The sequence below is a fragment of the Hibiscus syriacus genome, unplaced genomic scaffold (assembly GCF_006381635.1).
Source record: "Hibiscus syriacus cultivar Baekdansim isolate YM2019G1 unplaced genomic scaffold, ASM638163v2 tig00111983_pilon, whole genome shotgun sequence".
Lineage (NCBI taxonomy): Eukaryota > Viridiplantae > Streptophyta > Magnoliopsida > Malvales > Malvaceae > Hibiscus > Hibiscus syriacus.
In genome coordinates, this window is record NW_024063228.1 from 799,450 (window position 1) to 818,126 (window position 18,677).

The 18,677-nt window shown below is 33.9% G+C and overlaps 2 protein-coding genes, 1 long non-coding RNA gene and 1 pseudogene across 3 annotated transcripts; all 4 read left to right on the plus strand.

Moving 5' to 3' along the window:
* The first annotated feature begins 1,788 nt into the window (after positions 1 to 1,788).
* LOC120173667 lies at positions 1,789 to 18,398 on the plus strand. The gene is made up of 3 exons (XR_005521090.1): positions 1,789 to 1,798; positions 18,268 to 18,294; positions 18,327 to 18,398. It is a non-coding gene; the product is annotated as an uncharacterized LOC120173667 (long non-coding RNA).
* Positions 2,348 to 2,891, plus strand: LOC120173665 (monothiol glutaredoxin-S9-like). Its single transcript, XM_039180757.1, has one exon. It carries the CDS (start codon positions 2,571 to 2,573, stop codon positions 2,874 to 2,876), a length of 306 nt encoding a protein of 101 aa, XP_039036688.1. The 5' UTR covers positions 2,348 to 2,570; the 3' UTR covers positions 2,877 to 2,891.
* Positions 6,129 to 8,598, plus strand: LOC120173663 (zinc finger protein CONSTANS-LIKE 13-like). The gene is given in 5 exon segments (XM_039180755.1): positions 6,129 to 6,549; positions 6,551 to 6,793; positions 7,292 to 7,507; positions 7,864 to 8,147; positions 8,371 to 8,598. Coding segments are annotated over 5 exon segments (1,128 nt in total). The 5' UTR covers positions 6,129 to 6,255; the 3' UTR covers positions 8,462 to 8,598.
* LOC120173666 lies at positions 10,944 to 18,265 on the plus strand (annotated as a pseudogene).
* Positions 18,399 to 18,677: the final 279 nt, after the last annotated feature.

The window sequence follows — 18,677 nt, forward strand, 5'->3', positions numbered from 1 at the left end:
CAAAAGTCTTATTCGATAACTATAATATAATAGCATCCATATCAATAGCTAAATGCCACAGTGTTTGGTTAGCTCCTCCAATGAGCTGTATGAGATGATATTGCTATCATCTCTGCATAAATTTTTTGTGTAAAAAATTTATTAGATCAGAATATATTCTCATGGTAGAACAACTGGATCCATCATGATCACTTTATCCCTTCCCTGGAACACTTTCAATCCACCACCAATTTGAATAAATATCACAGTTATGGGGAATTTACTTTTCTTCTCTGTACGTGTGTGTGTATAGAGCTTCTGGGGCTTAAATGGGCAGTTAAAAGTTGGACTATGAGTCCAGTTTCTTTCATTCAATACATTATACAATTTAAAGCCTGTGAAGGTAAAATTCATTGAAGACTAGCCCACAGGCACTGCATACAATTTTATAGCGACCCACAATTCATTTTATACCTCAAGGTTAATTAATTGGGTTATTATTTGAAATATATAAATTGTTTTATAATAATATTATATGATATTTAATTTTTTAAGTATATTTCTGTGAAGGTAAAATTCATTGAAGACTAGCCCACAGGCACTGCATACAATTTTATAGCGACCCACAATTCATTTTATACCTCAAGGTTAATTAATTGGGTTATTATTTGAAATATATAAATTGTTTTATAAATAATATTTATATGATATTTAATTTTTTAAGTATATTTATTGAAGTAAAAAATATATGGTAGTTATTCATTTTACTTATGTTGCTCATATTGAAATTTTCTTTGTTTGTTCCCTACGAAAAATTTATGTTATTAATACATATGTATCCATTGTGAAAAATATTTCTAGGTTTTCCACTTATTATAGTGAATTTATTTTCTTTCATTAACTATTTATAAAATAACAAATGTAATTAATTTATGCAGTCAGATTTTAATCAAAATCTAAATAACAATAGAGAGAGTCCACACTCGAATATAAAAACATCATACTTTCTGAACTTAATGGTCCATATCCCTTCATGTTGAAAGGGAAAATGTTGTATAAAGGGCTTTGCTTTGTGTTCGGTACTTTGAATAAAATCAATAGCTCGTATACAGTATCTTAAACGCTTTACTGCTTGGTTGGATAATGCTTCTTTAGTATCAGAAACAGGCACAAATTCGTGGCCTTCTAATCAAATTAAGGTTCACACTGTGTTCATGGAGTTCCCACTGAAGAATATTTTAAAAACTTTTCTCCTATACACAAAGCTGAACTTTAAAAGAATATGGCTCTTCTTCTGGTAATCAAACATGTTGCAATCTAAAACTCATCCACTTACAAAAAGTAATCCCTTTGCAGCATGAATAAACTATTGCACAGTGCATTTTTATTTTTAAGGTGTTAATTAGTAGAAAAAGTGACATCGAATTGGTTGGTTCTTTGACTTTCTGCCCTGTTACTCCATTGACTAGACCCTTGGCATACCAGATAGCACTAACAGTATCAATTAGCATGTTTTAGTTACTGAGTTTTATATAAATTTATGTCTATATGGCGTTATCTGTGAGACAAAGAGCTGCTGCTTCTAGGCTAGGAACTTAGTTTTTTAATATCCAGGGTAGTTCCTAGATGCATATGGATACTCATTCACATAAAACATCATTTTTTAATTTCAGTGTGTGGCAAAGGTGTAATCTTTACTGCACCTACCTCAAGGATACTCTTATGGGATGATCACTTTCTGTAAAGCCGATTACTTTATTCTTTTGCAGTAAGATAGCATGAGAATGGAGAATCCTGCCCCACCTTCGAGGAAGGAAGAGTTGTTGTCACCACACGTATGATAATTGGCGTCGTTCACAGGCAGCTCACTCACACATTGATGGCTGCTATCTCTAAGAGAAGAAGCCATGTGCAAGAAGTGAGAGCCAATATGAGCGCTCACATGTGTGAAGAATCATGCAAGTTGGAGGACACAATGGTAAGAATTTTGCAGCCACAGAAAGATATCACATTCGCACTCTCGTTCGTAATCTTTTCTGCATCAGAAGGATTCAAAGTAGGCAATTTCGAGGATCTAGTGTATATTGACATGCCAGGCTCAGAATCTTCTTCTTTTGTAACACTTTGATAGGATTTATAAAGTATTCATCTCCATAGAATCTACCAAAAAGTTGGGAATATGTATGGTTTGCAGGCCAAACACGTAGGCGTTAGGCCGATGAATCAAGTCAACATGAATCTTACTATTTTATAATCCTTTGTGTTTTCTTGAACCATCTAGTTAAAGAGGTAATTATATCAGAAACTTGAATATGGTTCGAGCAATATTTAGCATAAACTTGTTTTAGCCAACTTGTTCAGCTAAAGTAGCATCTCTAGCTAATATACATTTCCTTCTTGTTGCTTGTCCCTATAAATACTCTAGCATGGAAGCTTAAGTTCCAAAAACCTTAAGCTTTGAACCCTTTTCTCTCTTTTTCCTACTTCACCTTCTAAAAGTCCAAAATTCCACTACAGTTCTATCCGACGCTCGTTGACCTTTAAGTGAAATCTGCAGGTAACCAAGGGAATTGTGAACCAGGATTTTCAGCATGGACAAGGTGGCAAGATTGGCCTCAGAGAAAGGGGTGGTGCTATTCAGCAAGAGCTCGTGCTGCATGTGTTATGCAGTCAAAATCCTATTCCAAGAGCTTGGGGTGACCCCTATGATTCATGAGCTCGACCAAGACCCTGAAGGCTGGGAAATGGAGAAAGCCCTGATGAGGTTGGGGTGTAACGGTCCTGTTCCAGCCATCTTCATTGGTGGAAAGCTGGTGGGTTCCACCAATGAAATCATGTCCCTTCATCTAAGTGGAGGGCTGATGCCTATGCTGAAGCCTTATCAGACTCTGTGTTAAAGAAACTTTTTAAATATATAACTTCAAATATCAAATTGAAGGAATAAAATGGGTTCAATAGCAGTACTGATCTCTAGTCATGAGCTGTGTTGTGTAGTCTTTATGTAGCCTTTCTATGTCTCGTGTGCTTTTTATCTTTGGACTAGCTCTCTACCATGTAATCAGTTTCTGTTTCTTAATGAAGTAAACTCTATACTTTCATTTCTTTCTTTTAGCCTCCTTCAACAGAAGTTGTATGCTTTTTTATATATTTGAAAGATTATATCTCACGTGATTAATATTCATGATCGAGTATATGTCAAACACAAAAATCAGAATCGAATACTTTAAGAGAAAAATCTAAATAATACAATCGAAATCGAAATATGATTTTAAGAGAAAAAAAAAGTGAATTGCAGATACAATATATCTCACAGCTTTTAAAGTTTTCGTCTTAATCATGTTACTCAATGAAAGAAATAAACAATGTTTAAACTCTTTTCCCATTCAATGTGAGATTCTTCGCATTATCGACACATTCATTTGCCTTTTATTCTTTAACTTAGTTTACTTAGGTTTTGTTTTTCTTCTTCAACAGAGAAAAGATGGTCGTTAGTCGATGTCAATGGTAGATAACTTTACCCCCGATCCTGCAACAAAAACGTAGTAAATTCTGATGCTATATATATATAAAAGCATATAGATGGCATTATCTAATTTAATGTGATATTTATATTCTTCATTTTCGAACATTGAATAGTAGTGCTCAAATGAGACACACTTGCAAAGGTCTTGGAAAGCAAAGTTGCTTTTTGAACTACTTTGCAAAAAGATTGGATCCAATGGAATGCTAATTACAGCTTTGGTTCAATTGTTTCGTCAATGGATTCTGAGGTGGACAGGCTTGTTGCAGAATAAAGTTGTCAACGCTCCGATGCTTAATTTAATAGCTTCTGGATGAAAGCAAGTGAAGGGGAGAATTTAGCAGAGTTATGGTTGAATTCGCATCCAACTTCCTACAGAGAAAAAAAATGGACAAATATATACAGTGACTGGTCCCCCCTTGCCCCAATTTTCCCAAGGAAAAAGATATCTTCCTGCCTAAAGAGATCACTTTACATACATGGCTATAAACTGTTTTAGTTATTGCTTTATTCAATGGATACAAAAGACAGAAGTGGAAAAAAAAAATGTTGTAGATAGTGTCTTCCTCCGTTGTATATGGAGAGGAAACATATGAATTCTGTCAAAAAGGCAAATGAAGAATCAATGACAAACAATTCCTGTTCAAGTCACACTTTTATCATCAGTGTGTTGTGAGTTTGTCATCAATGGAATTTCATCTACCCACGTAACCATGTTGGATACTTTTTTTGCATTCCAATTAATCCTTTTATTCCATTATTCAAAATTTGATAAGAACAAATTCATCAGTTCTCAACTTCCACAAATTTCTCTTGGTTTGCCAGTTTGTATTCTGTTGCACCGCATGCAAGAAAGAGCAGGGAGGAGGATATGAAGAAGCTGAATTCATGCCGATCTTTCATTATTAATCCATAAACTTGCTCACTTGTTTTGGACTTATCATCTGTATAGTGGCTGCTTAATATCACACCATTTAATTAAATTCATTTTATAAAATTGTTGTCTTTTTTCTAATGATAGACTAGTTAAATCCATACAAGTCACCCTCGTATCTAGTAGGTGCCGTATCCCCCAAAAGGAAGTGTCAAGAGAAAAGTCGATGGGGGCACAGTGCTACCTTAGATGATAAATCATAAATGATAACATCTGTGATTTGAAGCCTTGTGGTGTGGTGTTCTTCCTTCCAACCTCCACGCTGGGACGGTTTATACTTGTCGTCAGTACATGGTTGTTGCAGGCATCTAGATGAGATGAAATCCCATCAATTAATGTTAAATCTTGATGTTGGACCTACTATTGAGTGTGAGTCACGAGCTGTATAGTTGAATTAAATTATTTTTTTCTTCTAATCAAACTTTCTAGTATGTAGAACTCATTAAATAGAATAAGTGATTAAATATATTGTTATTTTCTCTTGATGTCTTGAATTCAAGTAGTTGCGCCTATAAGATGTATGATCAATAATAAAAATAAATCAACAAATGTTATCTTGTAATAAGCCGGATTATTAAAAAAAAATTAATACACGTTATGTAATTGATACACATGACATCTTTTTGTCTTTTTTTGAATGGGTGAGTCAACAAATAAGCTTACTTCAACAGCAATTTCTCGTGATCAATTGTGAATTTTATTGTTTCAATTTTGTCATAATAAAATCATTCATTGAACTTGGTTGTGTGCCAATCTTAGGATACTATTGTAGTAAAATAATATGTTAATAAAGTCTCACTGACTATAGAGTTCAGAAGTCAATTGTACTTCGGACACGCTATTTAGGGTTTTATTTGTTATTAAGATTTTCGTGTTCCTTTTAAATTTATAAGTGTGATTATAAATTTAAATATTAGATACTTTTTAATAAAACTGACTACTTCTCTGTAAAAAAAAAAACGCCACGTACCTATAATCACGTTCAATCATTTATATTTTTTTAAGTTACAACTACATAATATTATTTTAATAAATAATTAGTGATAAATTTGATTTTTATAATTAATTATAAAAGGGTAAACTACATCAAATATCAACAAACTTTAGGCATTGCATCATTTATACTACTGAACTTTCAATTTTGTTAATTATAACACTGTACTTTGATTTTCATTTCAGTTATACTATTGGATTGTTAAATCTTTAACAGTCCAATCTAAAAAACGTCGTGTTAGTGAGGTGTCTATGTCAGAAGTTGTCAGCCACGTCGACATCTATCAACCACATCATCGTGTCGTTAAAAATTTAACGGTTCAGTAGTATAATTGAAACAAAAATCAAAGTTTAGTGATATAATTGATAAAATTAAAAGTTTAGTGATATAACGATATAATGCCTAAAGTTTGATGATATTGAATATAGTTTACCCTTATAAATATTATATGTTTGGTAAAAGAAAATCCTTGATTCCGTTTTAAATAAGAAAAAGGTCTGTCTTGTCACTTCCAAACCAAAAGAAATGTGTAGAGACATAAAAAGTTAAGATAAATATCACTTTCCCCCATTAAAGAGGGACACAGAAAAAGGGGAGGGGGTGGAAATATCAACCAACTCATTTAAACACAACTTGGGCACCAAGAAAAACGATAATTAGAGTACATCTCTGTTCCCACCATTTCATTTCTTCAGTCAAAGCAAACCACCCAGAACTTGGCGCCATCTCTCAGTTCTATATTACTCTCTTTGCACTCAAACTAATTCCTCCCTTTCTTAGAATCCCAGAAGAAAAAAAAAACAAAAAGGATCGGTCTATCAGTTACACATGACTGACCAGGAAATTAACCAAAAACAGAGGAGACTCTGTGATTATTGCAATGAATCCACGGCTCTTATATATTGCAGAGCTGACTCCGCCAAGCTATGTTTTTCGTGCGACAGGGAAGTTCACTCAGCCAACCAACTATTCACGAGGCACACTCGGTCACAACTGTGTGACGCCTGTGATGATTCCCCCGCTTCCATCTTTTGCGAAACAGAGCAATCTGTTTTCTGCTCGAATTGCGATTGGGAAAGGGAAAGCCACAAGTTTCCCTCGTCTTCGTTGCACAATAGGAGGCCCCATAGAAGGGTTTACTGGGTGTCCTTCGGTGACTGAGTTGGTGAGTTTCGTTGGGATTGAGGATTTGGGCGATAAAGCTCCGATTTTGAGTGAAAGGGAAGGAGATGGTGATGGTGTGGACGATGGGTGGTTGGATTTGTTAACCTGGGAAACTCCTGTGATTTCTAGCTTTGATGATTTGCTTGTTTCGGGTGATTTTGATCACGGGTTTAAGCCGACGGATGTTCTTCCTTTGCCCAAGGTAGTTATCAAGTTGGACCTTTTCACCCTCTTGCATTTATGTCGGGTTTATGGTGGTTGGCTAGGACGTGTTAGAGAAGTTTCAGTTCACACTCTTTCTTGTGAAAAGTTATTGAATTGTTGTTTGTAAAGTGGATGAATTTTGGAAGTTTGGGGTTCTGATCAAATTGTCCGTTTCTCTTTTCGTTTTGCAAAATGAAACCCGTGAGGGTTCTGGTACTTTATGTTACATGAACTTAATATTTTATTGAACTTTTCATGATCAAATTAAGTTAGGCAACTTGATTTTATTGAAGTTTTACTGCTATGGTTGTATGGTAATTACAACAAAGAAGATTTGAGATGAACTGTTTGCCTTTAGCTGCAAATTTCTTAGCTTTTGCTTACACTTTTTGTTCCGGGGAATTGAGGATTCAAGTTCATGGTGTTATGCATTTGATTGCAACTTTCTATTGTTTGCTAACATATAACATGGATCAATGTACTGTTTCTGAATCAGAATCGTAATGCTTCTTGCGGACAGCACAAAGTGGAGGTAATTCATCAGCTGCGTGAACTGGCGAGGTCGGAACCTACCCTCAGCTTTGGAAAGACTGTTGTCGAAGCCATTGATGGGTTCCAGCCACGGATGCCTGATGCTGATAATTTGCAACCAGGAACAGTGCATACAAGTTGCAAAAATGATACAGATCCAATTTCATTTCCTGCTTATGAGGTATGCATTTCCTTTTGTAGTTATCTCCAAGAGCTTTTGTATATCCTTGATTGCAATCCTTTCTCAATATGTAACATTCCGGATATCGAACATTGAGTTTATGGGATACCGATTGATAGATGAACCTCTTTTTCTGTTTTTAGATGTTAGATGTAATTCTGGGAATGAAGGTGCAGATTGGCTATGGAGAAAATAATATAGCTTACACTTTATGTTGATGATAGATTACAGCATTTGATATGCTTCGACTATCTGGCTTCCAATTGATTTGTTTGGTATATAGGGAGTATCTTAAAATATGAACTTTTGGCTTGTTTACCTGAAATAGGGTACTGATCGTTTTTCTTTTCATGCAGTCGAGTGCACTACGGTGCTTCAATGACAATGTTGAGACGACCAATCAAGTATTTGTGCCTCTTTCCCAACTAAAAGGCCACACTGAGGAAATTGATGTGGCTCCTCATAAACATCTAGGTTCTAGTAAGACAATGCCTGTGAGTGATAGTCTCGGAAATCAACTACAACATCAAAATGATGCAGGAACCACGTCAGCTCCTCCAAAGGTTGCTGTCCACGAGTTAAATAGCCAGGAGAGAGAGACTGCAATCTCACGTTACAAGGACAAAAGGAAAACAAGGAGGTATTGCTTCACTTTGTCTCGTATTTGACATCTTCAATCTATATTATTAACTGAAACAACCCATTCCATGGTTTTCGTGAAGTGGATGAATCATTCTGCTACTGGTAAAACACTTGCCTGTATAATCCAACTGTCCAAAGTTTAATCTGCTTTAACCTTTTAGTTGATCAGCTTGTTCTTTCTTCTGCATTTTGTTCAGCAATGTTTCTTTGAATCATGACAGGTTTGACAAGCACATCAGGTATGAATCAAGAAAGGTTAGAGCTGAAAGCAGGACAAGAATTAAGGGACGTTTCGCAAAGATAGAGCGATGAGATACTGGTAAACAACTTTGAGTCTGGAATTGATTTGTATTCTTTGTTCTTTAGAAACTAAATCATAGTAAGTTAAAGATTTATTGTAAAATATGATTTATGCAAATAGTGTTTAACTTTTATATCCATTATATTGATTTGTAAGAATGTAATACCTTACATGATCCATGCCTGAAAATACGATATTAAAGCTGCATATCAATACATCATAAGTGGGTTATTGGTTTATTCTGTTTTCCTCTCTTTTTGTTAGAAAATTTCTGGTTTTTTCGTGCAGGGTTGGGCATTCTGATCCAGTCACCTTTTTTTAACTTTCAAGGTCTAGCCTTTCTTTCTGCATTACAGGTTGCCAAATACTACCTGGAATCTTGGGAATTTTTTACATTAATGTTCATGCAAATGGTTGGTGAAATGTATGCGTCCTGCATTCATAATATTCCATTTTGTCACTATAATGAGACCCACCGACCAGCAGACCTACCTCGCCTGTTTGGGATGCTAATATTTATGACTCCCCATCACCTTCTCAACTCCCATCTACCTCGATTTCTTGTGAAGATTGAGAATGGCAAGTGCCACAAGCGTGTTACCATATTGGCCAAAGATCCCAACTGCTATTGCTGCCCCATTACCGGAGAACAGCAACACCTATATGGTGATGTCTAGGAATGGCTAGAACTATTGCCGTCTTTGGAAGTCCGGACTGCCTTTGATGCTACCTAGGGGTGTGTATTTTCAGATATCGGATAATATCCGATCCGAAATTTTAGATATCTGAAAATCTAGATTACTAGTATTGTGGTTTGTATCCGATCCGAAAAAACTAGATATTCAAATTTTCAGATTTTTGAAATTTCGAATCGAATATCTGAATAAAACTTTGATTTCACAAAAAATTTAAATTAATATTTTAATCGCAATTGTCTAGTTTCTTTTACTGATTTTCAGTTTGCAACCGCTTTCCTCGTGCCCTTGTTCGAACGTGGGTTTATATTTTTTTTAATTTCACCACTGTAGGAGAGTGAAGTTTCTTTCTTTGGAAGGATGCTCGTTGCTAACCATCAAAAGTCACGAAAGATATTAAAAGCAAAGAATATTGAAAGATGAACTATCAAAGAAGCCTTTACAACTCATTGGATGTAGTGTTTCATGTCTAGGTAATTAAAGGCATAGATTGTATGCAGTTGGTTTATTGAATACTTTTATTATAAAACGTTGTTTTATTGAGTCTCATGACTATTAAAATTTATAAAAAAAAACATTCGATTATATGACGTTACTTTATTGAATCATTTGACTATTAAAAAAAATCACTCAACTATTCATATTTTTCAAAATCATCATTTTTAGGTAAAAAGTTACACTCGTCTGAGCTAGACATTAACTTCTAAATGAAATTTGATAGTCGTTTGAGATTTTGGAATCATATTTTAACATATCTCAGTCAACACGTTAATGTTAAACTCTTATTACCGTCAATTTTTTAACAGAAAATGATGAGTTTGGAACATTATGAATAATCGAATGACCATTTTATATTTTTTAATATTCGATGGACTTAACAAAGTGACGCCTTATAATCGAATGATCATTTTATAATTTTTAATAGTCAAGAGACTCAATAAAGTAACACACTATAGTCGATGGACCATTTATGTATTTTACCCTAAAAATTATTAACAACTAAGAATAGTTTTACAATTAAGATTGTTTTTGTTTAATTTTTTTCAATAATTTTTAATATCCTTATTTTTTTTTTTAATTTTCTTTCTTATTATTTTACTAGATAAACCTGAATTGAATAATTAAAGTTTAAGCGATTATTTTAAGATGTTTGTGTTCTTATTAATGGTTTTCTTTGTGGTAGTGGTGGCCTAGTAGGTTTGGATGCATTTTTTTAAAATGACTCGATTTTCAGTTAAACGTTGATATCGTCTTATTCTCTATAATAGTATATTAATTTGGACTTAATGCTTTTATTTGCCGAAAACCTCTCCATCGTTTTTCTCATTGTAACATATAAATGGAATTTATGGGAAATTTTATCTAATGGTAGTTTTGATATATGACTAAGGAAATGTGTTATCGGTTTTGTTATTATTTTTTTAACAAAATCGATAAAAATGATCGAAAACATAATTCAACTTCAACTTTTTACCCCTTTTTTTCTCAAATAAAATATATAAATAATTATTAAATTATATTTTAATTATTAAAATTTTAATTTTTATAAAATTATTATTAAGTTATTTAAACGAATATTAAATATTATCAAATTATTAAAAACAATTACTAAATATTTTATATTTTTCAGAATTTATCTTCATTTTATAACATAAAATAATATTTTATAATAACTTACTAAAATTTAATAATTATTTTATAAATTTAAAATTTTTAAAATTATTTTAATAAATTTATCCCATTTCCTTTTTACCTCCCCTTATAATAAGTAATTTCCTTTACCGAATGTCACAAGTTGGCGTAGAGACCACACTAAGATGCTCTCTACGGTCCCACAGCAAAAGCCTCTCACTCCACAATTACATCATCATCATCATAAGGTTTGATTGCAAGGATCCTACGGTACGAACTCAACGGAACACCGGCGTCTAGCGTGTCCGCCACTACACTTTATAGAACTCCATTACATATTTATTCCTTTCGCGGTCTTCGCATTTGCAACGTTTCCTACTCCTCACATTCGGATTCTCTCCCTCACGTGATTTTCCCACTTATTCTCCGCCCTATTTTCGCATTAAATGCGAGCAACACAACAAAGAGAATCAGCGAATGAATCTTTGATTTCTCGTTCCTCCGAAGTTGCTGATATATTTCGCGGTAATTTATTGTTTTGTTTTGTTTGGATGCCGAGAAAAATGATGCGAATGGCCGAAGGGATACTTAGTCGTTAAGTCTGTTTTCATCTCTACTTCTTTATCTTTTTTTCCTTTTTGAATTAATGGATAAAGTGCAATGTGAAAGTAGCATATCTAAAATCGTGTTATTTACTTTTGAGAAAGCAGCGGAGTAATCATACTGATTATTTTACTTGTTCGAAGGGATACTTAGTTCGTTTAAGATTTACTTGGTGAGTAATCATACTGATTATTTTACTTATTTGGTTTATAAGAAAGCAGCGAAAAATATTATTTTAATATTATTTCGTGTTAACCTGTACTGTACAAGAAATCCGTTTTAGAGCAACAGTTGCATTGACTCTCGATTTTTTAGAATGCTCTGGAGTTTAAAGTTTACCGCTACAGAAAAAGCTAGCCATTCCTTTCATTTTACGTTTAATTTATGCTAATGATTTCAAAGCACTTAAATGATTATCAAGTTATGAATAATTGCCTTCAGATTATCATGAAGTTGTTTTCTATATATGAATTTGTTACTTCTGTCATATACGATCAATCTTAATAACTGAAGACCTGAGCTGGATATTTGTGTTTCGAGCAGTGGAATTATTTGGACTGAGGCAGCTACACTGTGGTACTGGATTTGAGGGGTTTGTTCTTACCAAGCATTTAGGGATGACACTGGAGCCCGATCAAGCTTTGATTGACTCTATTACCCTATTTGTGGCACTCCTTAGCTCCTGCATTGTGTTTGGTCACCTTCTGGAAAAAAAATCGATGGTTTAATAAGTCGATAACTGCACTTGCTATTGTGAGTTGTTCAATCATTCCTTAACCCATTAACCTTGTTATTATGTTAGGTTTGAATTGGTCTTTTTTGGTTGTTGTTTTGTAACCGGGACATAATTTTTGCTCAAGTTTGGTGATGATTTTGGGCACATTTGAAGGGTCTTTGTACCGGAATTATTATTCTGTTTACCACTGAAGGAAGAAGTTCACGCATTCTAGTATTCGATGAGGAGCTTTTCTTTATATATCTTCTTCCACCTATTATATTCAATGCAGGGTAAGTCTCTGACTTACGCTAAACTATCAAATCTTTTTTTTTTATTGCCTTACCTATTTTGATTATCGATATTACAAATTTCATTTAAAAATATGATGCATTATCTTTGATATTTCTTCAAAACTGAAACTAGTCGCTGACTTATGCTAAACTATCAAATCTTTGGTTTTTGTTACCTTACCTATTTTGATCATCAATATTACAAATGTCATTTAAATATGATGCATTATCTTTGATATTTCTTCAAAACTGAAACTACTCGTGATTTTTTCATCTTTGTTTTAGTGGTATTATGTTTTTGATAATCTGACATTTTTCTATTCACCAGATTCCAGGTCAAGAAGAAGCAATTTTTGTGATGCTAATACTGTTTGGTGCTGTTGGTACTTTGATATCATTCGTTATTGTGTCCATAGGTATATTCAAATTTCTTCGAACTTTATCATCTTCAAGAAAATCTCTTTACTATTGTTCAGTTCCATGCATAGATAAAGGCAATTGATATATTCAGGGCCGACTGTTTTTGCTTGTTGCATTTACTGGAATTTGTCTTTTATATTGCTCATGCATGATAATAGGCACCTTTTTATGTTTTATTCTCCAAATTTTTACTAAACAAAGAAAATTTCCTAAAGATGATTTAACCTACTACTAAAAAGTGGCATGGAACCTTACTATTTGATGCCTAGATATATTTTTTGAGAATGATTATCTTCATTTCTGAAAATTTTAGAAGATATTTTCTCCTCGCTTTACACACTGAAAGCATACGAGTATAACAAGCTTCCAATTGAAGTTGAGGATTAGAATTTATCTGACATTTTTATACGCATTCTCAGATTACCTGAATTATACTTACATTGTCATGATTTCTAAAGGAATTTAACATGTTTGATGCTTTGTAGTCTTCATAGATAATATTCATTTTGATCACCTGAGGTTTACTCTTCCTTGAAAAATCCAGTTGCATGTTTAAGTTGTAATCAGCATTCAGTATGATACACACTTTTTGTTAAAACAAGGAATACTTCAAAACTAAGATTGACTTTATCAATTGCAAGTTCCTTTGCGTTTTAAATGCTACCTTTTGTTATTATATTCATCTTTTCCCCATTTGTACCAGGGAAGAGTGTATTTGAGGCTAATTTTGGTGCAACTTTTACAATTATCTCGTCTCAGGTACCATGCAGTTGTTTAAGAATTTAGATATCGGTTTCCTGGACATCGGAGATTATCTTGGTAAAATTTGTTTCTTCAATTAATAGTTTGCTTATGTTTCTTAGTTTAAATGATTGCTTTCAACTGATATGCAGTTGTGTGTAGCAGAATACCATTTAAAGATCGGTCCACATTATTCATCCTTGCATTATGAAGACTATGAACAGATTATTCTGAATTCCTTTTATTGTGAATCATTATTAGTGTACTGCACGTACTTTTTCATCGCATTTTAGGTTGTATATTTGTATTCAAAATATTTGTATATAAACAAGCACAAACAGCCACATACATACAATACAGATGCATATGCTTTTCATAGAACAAGGTCTTATGCCTATCTTGGCTCTTACGATTGCTTCTTCTTTTAGCACTTGGAACTATATTTTCGGCCACAGATTCTGTCTGCACTTTGCAGGTACAGATATTTATTCAGTTTATTATAGTGAAAAGAAAAGTTGAACATACATTGTAGTATAAATATTGTATCTCCTGTACAGGTGCTTAATCAGGATGAGACACCTCTTCTGTACAGTGTAGTCTTTGGTGAAGGTGTGGTAAATGATGCCACATCAATTGTACTTTTTAATGCAATTCAGAAGTTTGACCTCTCTCACATCACCACGAGCATTTTTATGAAATTCATGGGGAACTTCTTATACCTTTTTTTCACGAGCACATTGCTAGGAGTAGGGGTGAGCCTTTTCCTTCTAATTTTTGCACCTTTCAATGTGTTTATCTGCCTTTTCTTTATGGTTGCTAAATTTGTTTAATCATTTGTTAAAGCCACTCTTTACGTTCAGTTTTACATTACATATGCAGTGAACATCTCTAAATTACATTTATTGCATGAGATCAAAGCCATAGTGTCAAGGGGATTTTTTTTGCTTGAACTTTTAGTCTTTTCAAAGGAAGATCTAAAGAGATGATTAAATCACTGTTCAATACTATCTAGACTGACAGAAGATAGGATTATTTTCTTCTCTTCTAATTATTGTTAGCTTGTGACAACACATAATAGGGTTTACTCGTATAAGTTATGCCGATTATTATCACAATAAGCACTTTATTCTTTGATTATTAACGAAATTTGGAACTCTAGGCTTTTTAGCTCGACATTGACTTTAATAAAGAGGTCTTATCCTCTCTCTTTTTTTCCAAGAGAACTTGCGCTTTGATAACTAATTGATAATGTTATTGCATTAACGCAATTTTTTTCTGTCATCAAGCCTGCTGCGTGATATTGAGTATGCCCTATTTCAAGGGTTTTTGGCTATTTGAGACTAAAGGCATGCATTTATTTTATGTAGTCATCTAACGTAACATCAATTTCACTTGCAGGTTGGACTAATAAGTGCATACATCATAAAGAAATTGTACATGGGCAGGTTTGTTAAGGGCAAATGATCATCATTTCTTGTTTCTCCTCTTTCATGATGCAAAATAGAGTTAATTATCCCAGCTTATACGTCCATTCTTCTTTGTGTTAAAATGAAAACGCATGACCCTTTTAATAGGTAGAATTAAATGTCTTCTGAGTGTTTAATTGTGCCAATTGGAATTCAACAACTTTGTTGTTAGTTCTGTTCAGAGCTTTAACAAGATCTAATATTGTTGACTGTCAAATGTTTGTGAATTAACTGTTTCAATGTGTGGACTGAAGTTCTGTGATGATGTTGTTAGGCATTTCTCTTTAGGGCTTTAACAAGATCTAATATTGATTGATGGTTGCCAAATGTTAATGAGTTTATTGATGTCAGCAATCATCTAGAACTGGATTAATTGACATTCTTATCACCAACCTAGATTCACATAATAGTCACGGATTAACTAAGAATTCTTACCACAATGACAGCTCTAAGGACTCTCATTAGAATCTGTTTCTCCTCTGTAAACAGCTTGTTGTTGAAATCTTATCTTCCAGCATGACATGAGAATTCCTATAGCTCTTTATAAATAAAATTTACTTTTCATGTTTGATTAAGTAGCTAAGCTTCTCCAAATTTTAGGCACTCTACTGATCGTGAAGTTGCTCTCATGATTCTCATGGCTTACCTCACATATATGATGGCTGAAGTAAGTATTCTTTTTTATGACTCTGTGCTAAAGATCTATCTTTCTAATATTCAGGTGCTGTTTTTGCATTGCTCGTCATGTCCTTGTTTTTTCTGATAATAATTTTGTTTTTCAGTTGTTCAGTTTGAGCAGTATTCTTACAGTGTTCTTTTGTGGTTTGTTATGTCACACTACACCTGGCATAATGTGACTGAAAGTTCAAGAATCACCACCAAGTACGTTAATTTGGAATTTAGTTCCCACATATTGAAAAGTTATTCAGTTTCTAATTCTCTTTCTCTTTGTTTTTTATTAAGGTATTCTTTATCAAACCCAAATAGACATGTTTTTACATTCTTGTGCTGATTATTGATAATTGCAGGCATGCTTTTGCAACATTATCATTCATATCAGAGATTTTCATCTTCCTGTATGTTGGTATGGATGCTTTGGATATAGAGAAGTGGAAAGTTGTTAGCAAAAGGTAATTCCTATATTTTAAAGGCTAAAGTGCAGTTTCATTTATATTGTCTTACCGTGTTGCATAGATAATTTTAGACATTTTATCTTTTTATCGTAATCTTTAACCATATCAAGAAATTGATTACATAATGTCCAGTAATAGAGATAGTTAATATTGTATGTGTATCAGTTACCACCGTGTGCTTTTTGTTTTCTTTAAATGGTATCTAACTTGAATATCAAAGCAATGCCTTTCAATATCGACTGTTCGGTTGATACATTGTGTGTTTTTGTAGTCCTAGAACATCTGCGGGGGTGAGCTCAATACTTCTTGTCTTAGTTCTAGTTGGAAGGGCAGCTTCTGTATTCCTTCTATCTTTCATATCCAATTTATTCAAAAGGACTGAGAGAGACAAATTTACTTTGAAGCAACAGGCCAGTATTTTGAGTTATATTTTAGATTTTCTTCCCTCTGACATTCTTGATGTACTGAATTATTCAAGTCAAACAGGTTACGATATGGTGGGCAGGGCTCATGCGAGGTTCTGTGTCCGTGGCACTTGCTTATAATCAGGTAAATTAGGTGATAGGATGTATGATCTCAAGACTTCTGCATTGTAATTGATTTATTGTCCAAAAGTTGAACAAACATAAATCAATAATCTTTTCAACATTGTCTTGACATCAATATAAGATATAGTAGTAAGGCACAGAACTTTATGTTCTCAGCATGAATTTGCTAAAAAATTATTTCGATGTTGTCTTCGACATCAATATAAGATAATAGTAGTAAGGCATAGAACTTTATGTTCCCAGCATGAATTTGCTGCCTTTCTGAATTGTTTGCCTCATTAAAGGAGATAATTTTTTGCAGTGAAAATGGTAAAAATTTGGCATTTGATATCAAATAATGATGTATGGTAAGATGAATGCTTCATCATGCTTTTCTATAAATTGAGAAACGTGTACCAAAAATTTGTGAATTATTGGGCGATTGCCATCCATTCACTGCAGTCACTGTTTGGTGCATTTGCTTTGGCATGTTATATCGACATTCTTATTTCTGTGTAAACTGTAAAGAACACTATAATTGCTGTTTCGCTTTGGTTCTTGCCACCGAAGTTGTAATTTATTGGATGTATGCAGTTTACTAGATCGGGGCACACTCAATTGCGAGGAAATGCCATTATGATAACCAGCACCATCACTGTTGTTCTTTTCAGTACTGTGGTAAGAACTCAACCTAAAGTTAGAACTGCTTCTCAATAATGATGAGATCTATTCTGCATAATTTTTTTCATGTGAAACTCTTAGTGGTGATTCCTTGAAAATTTTCTCTCCATAATGTATTATTCTCTTGGCATTGAGTCAATAACCATGCTTTTACTTACATACATAGATATCTTAATGACTGTATCCAGGGATATTTGTATAAACCTTTAATTTTAGACCTTTGCTTTAGAAAGGCAAGGTAGGTGGACCTGCCCTAAACACTAGGATTAACTAAAAGTGCGAGGTTGGTTGAATAAGATAGTCTGTGGCATTAGATGGATGGCTAATTAAGAATTCGGTTAATCAAAGGGCTTAACATCTTCATGTAAGGGCTCATCATGGTAGAACAAAATATTGCTATTTGTCAAAAGAAAGCGCTGCAAAAGTTTTTGCGTGCATCAAATGTGACATACTGTGCCATATCATACAAGTCTGATTGCCTTTTTTTCAGATGTTTGGATTATTGACGAAGCCTCTAATAAGGCTGCTGCTGCCAAGCAAGAACCTTAGCAGCACTGCATCCTCTGAATCTCTTGATCCTTTTCCTCCAAAGCTGATGGCAGATCTGCCACTTGTTGCCAACGGGCAAATTGAGATGCTGAAGCGGGTAAGGACAACATTCCCCGTCCGACCAGCCTGCGTATGCTCCTAGCTACACCAGCTAATACTGTCCACTACTACTGGCGGAAGTTTGATGACAGCATCATGCGTCCCATGTTTGGTGGGAGAGGTTTTGCGCCAATTATCCCTGGCTCGCCAACAGAACCACTTCTTCACTGAATTTTGCACCAGGAAAAGATAGTTGGATTTAAGGATCCGCCTAGTGTGTGAATGTATATATTTGGGATTCACATGGCTCGTGTGAATATTAGGTAGAAATCAGATACTCTGAAATGATTGTAAATTCGTAGCGGTTCTTGATTTAGAATAGGTAGGGAAGCTTGATGAGATTACACCTCAAAACTTAATTGGACTATGCTAAGATAAAGCCGAAGAGTCCTAAAGCCTCCGGATTCGCAAGCCATTCTGGGGTCGAACGTTCTTTTAGAACCCAAAGAGAATAAAAAAAATGTTTTGCATTAGTGTGTTCCTGATCTTCTTCGTTCGAACAACACATCAATGACAGATAATGTTGTCTATTAATATTCGTTAGATCTCAAGCGTAAAACGTGATCTTTAGTCTATTTATATTTTATGAAGTTATTACATAAAATTGAATGCACATATAAAATTTAAGTACTGATTTTAACAGCGTTTTACCATTTGTAAACATCTAAAAAGA

Excerpts from the sequence above, each read along its gene's own strand:
- LOC120173665 (XM_039180757.1), top strand. The coding sequence starts at position 2,571 with ATGGACAAGGTGGCAAGATTGGCCTCAGAGAAAGGGGTGGTGCTATTC.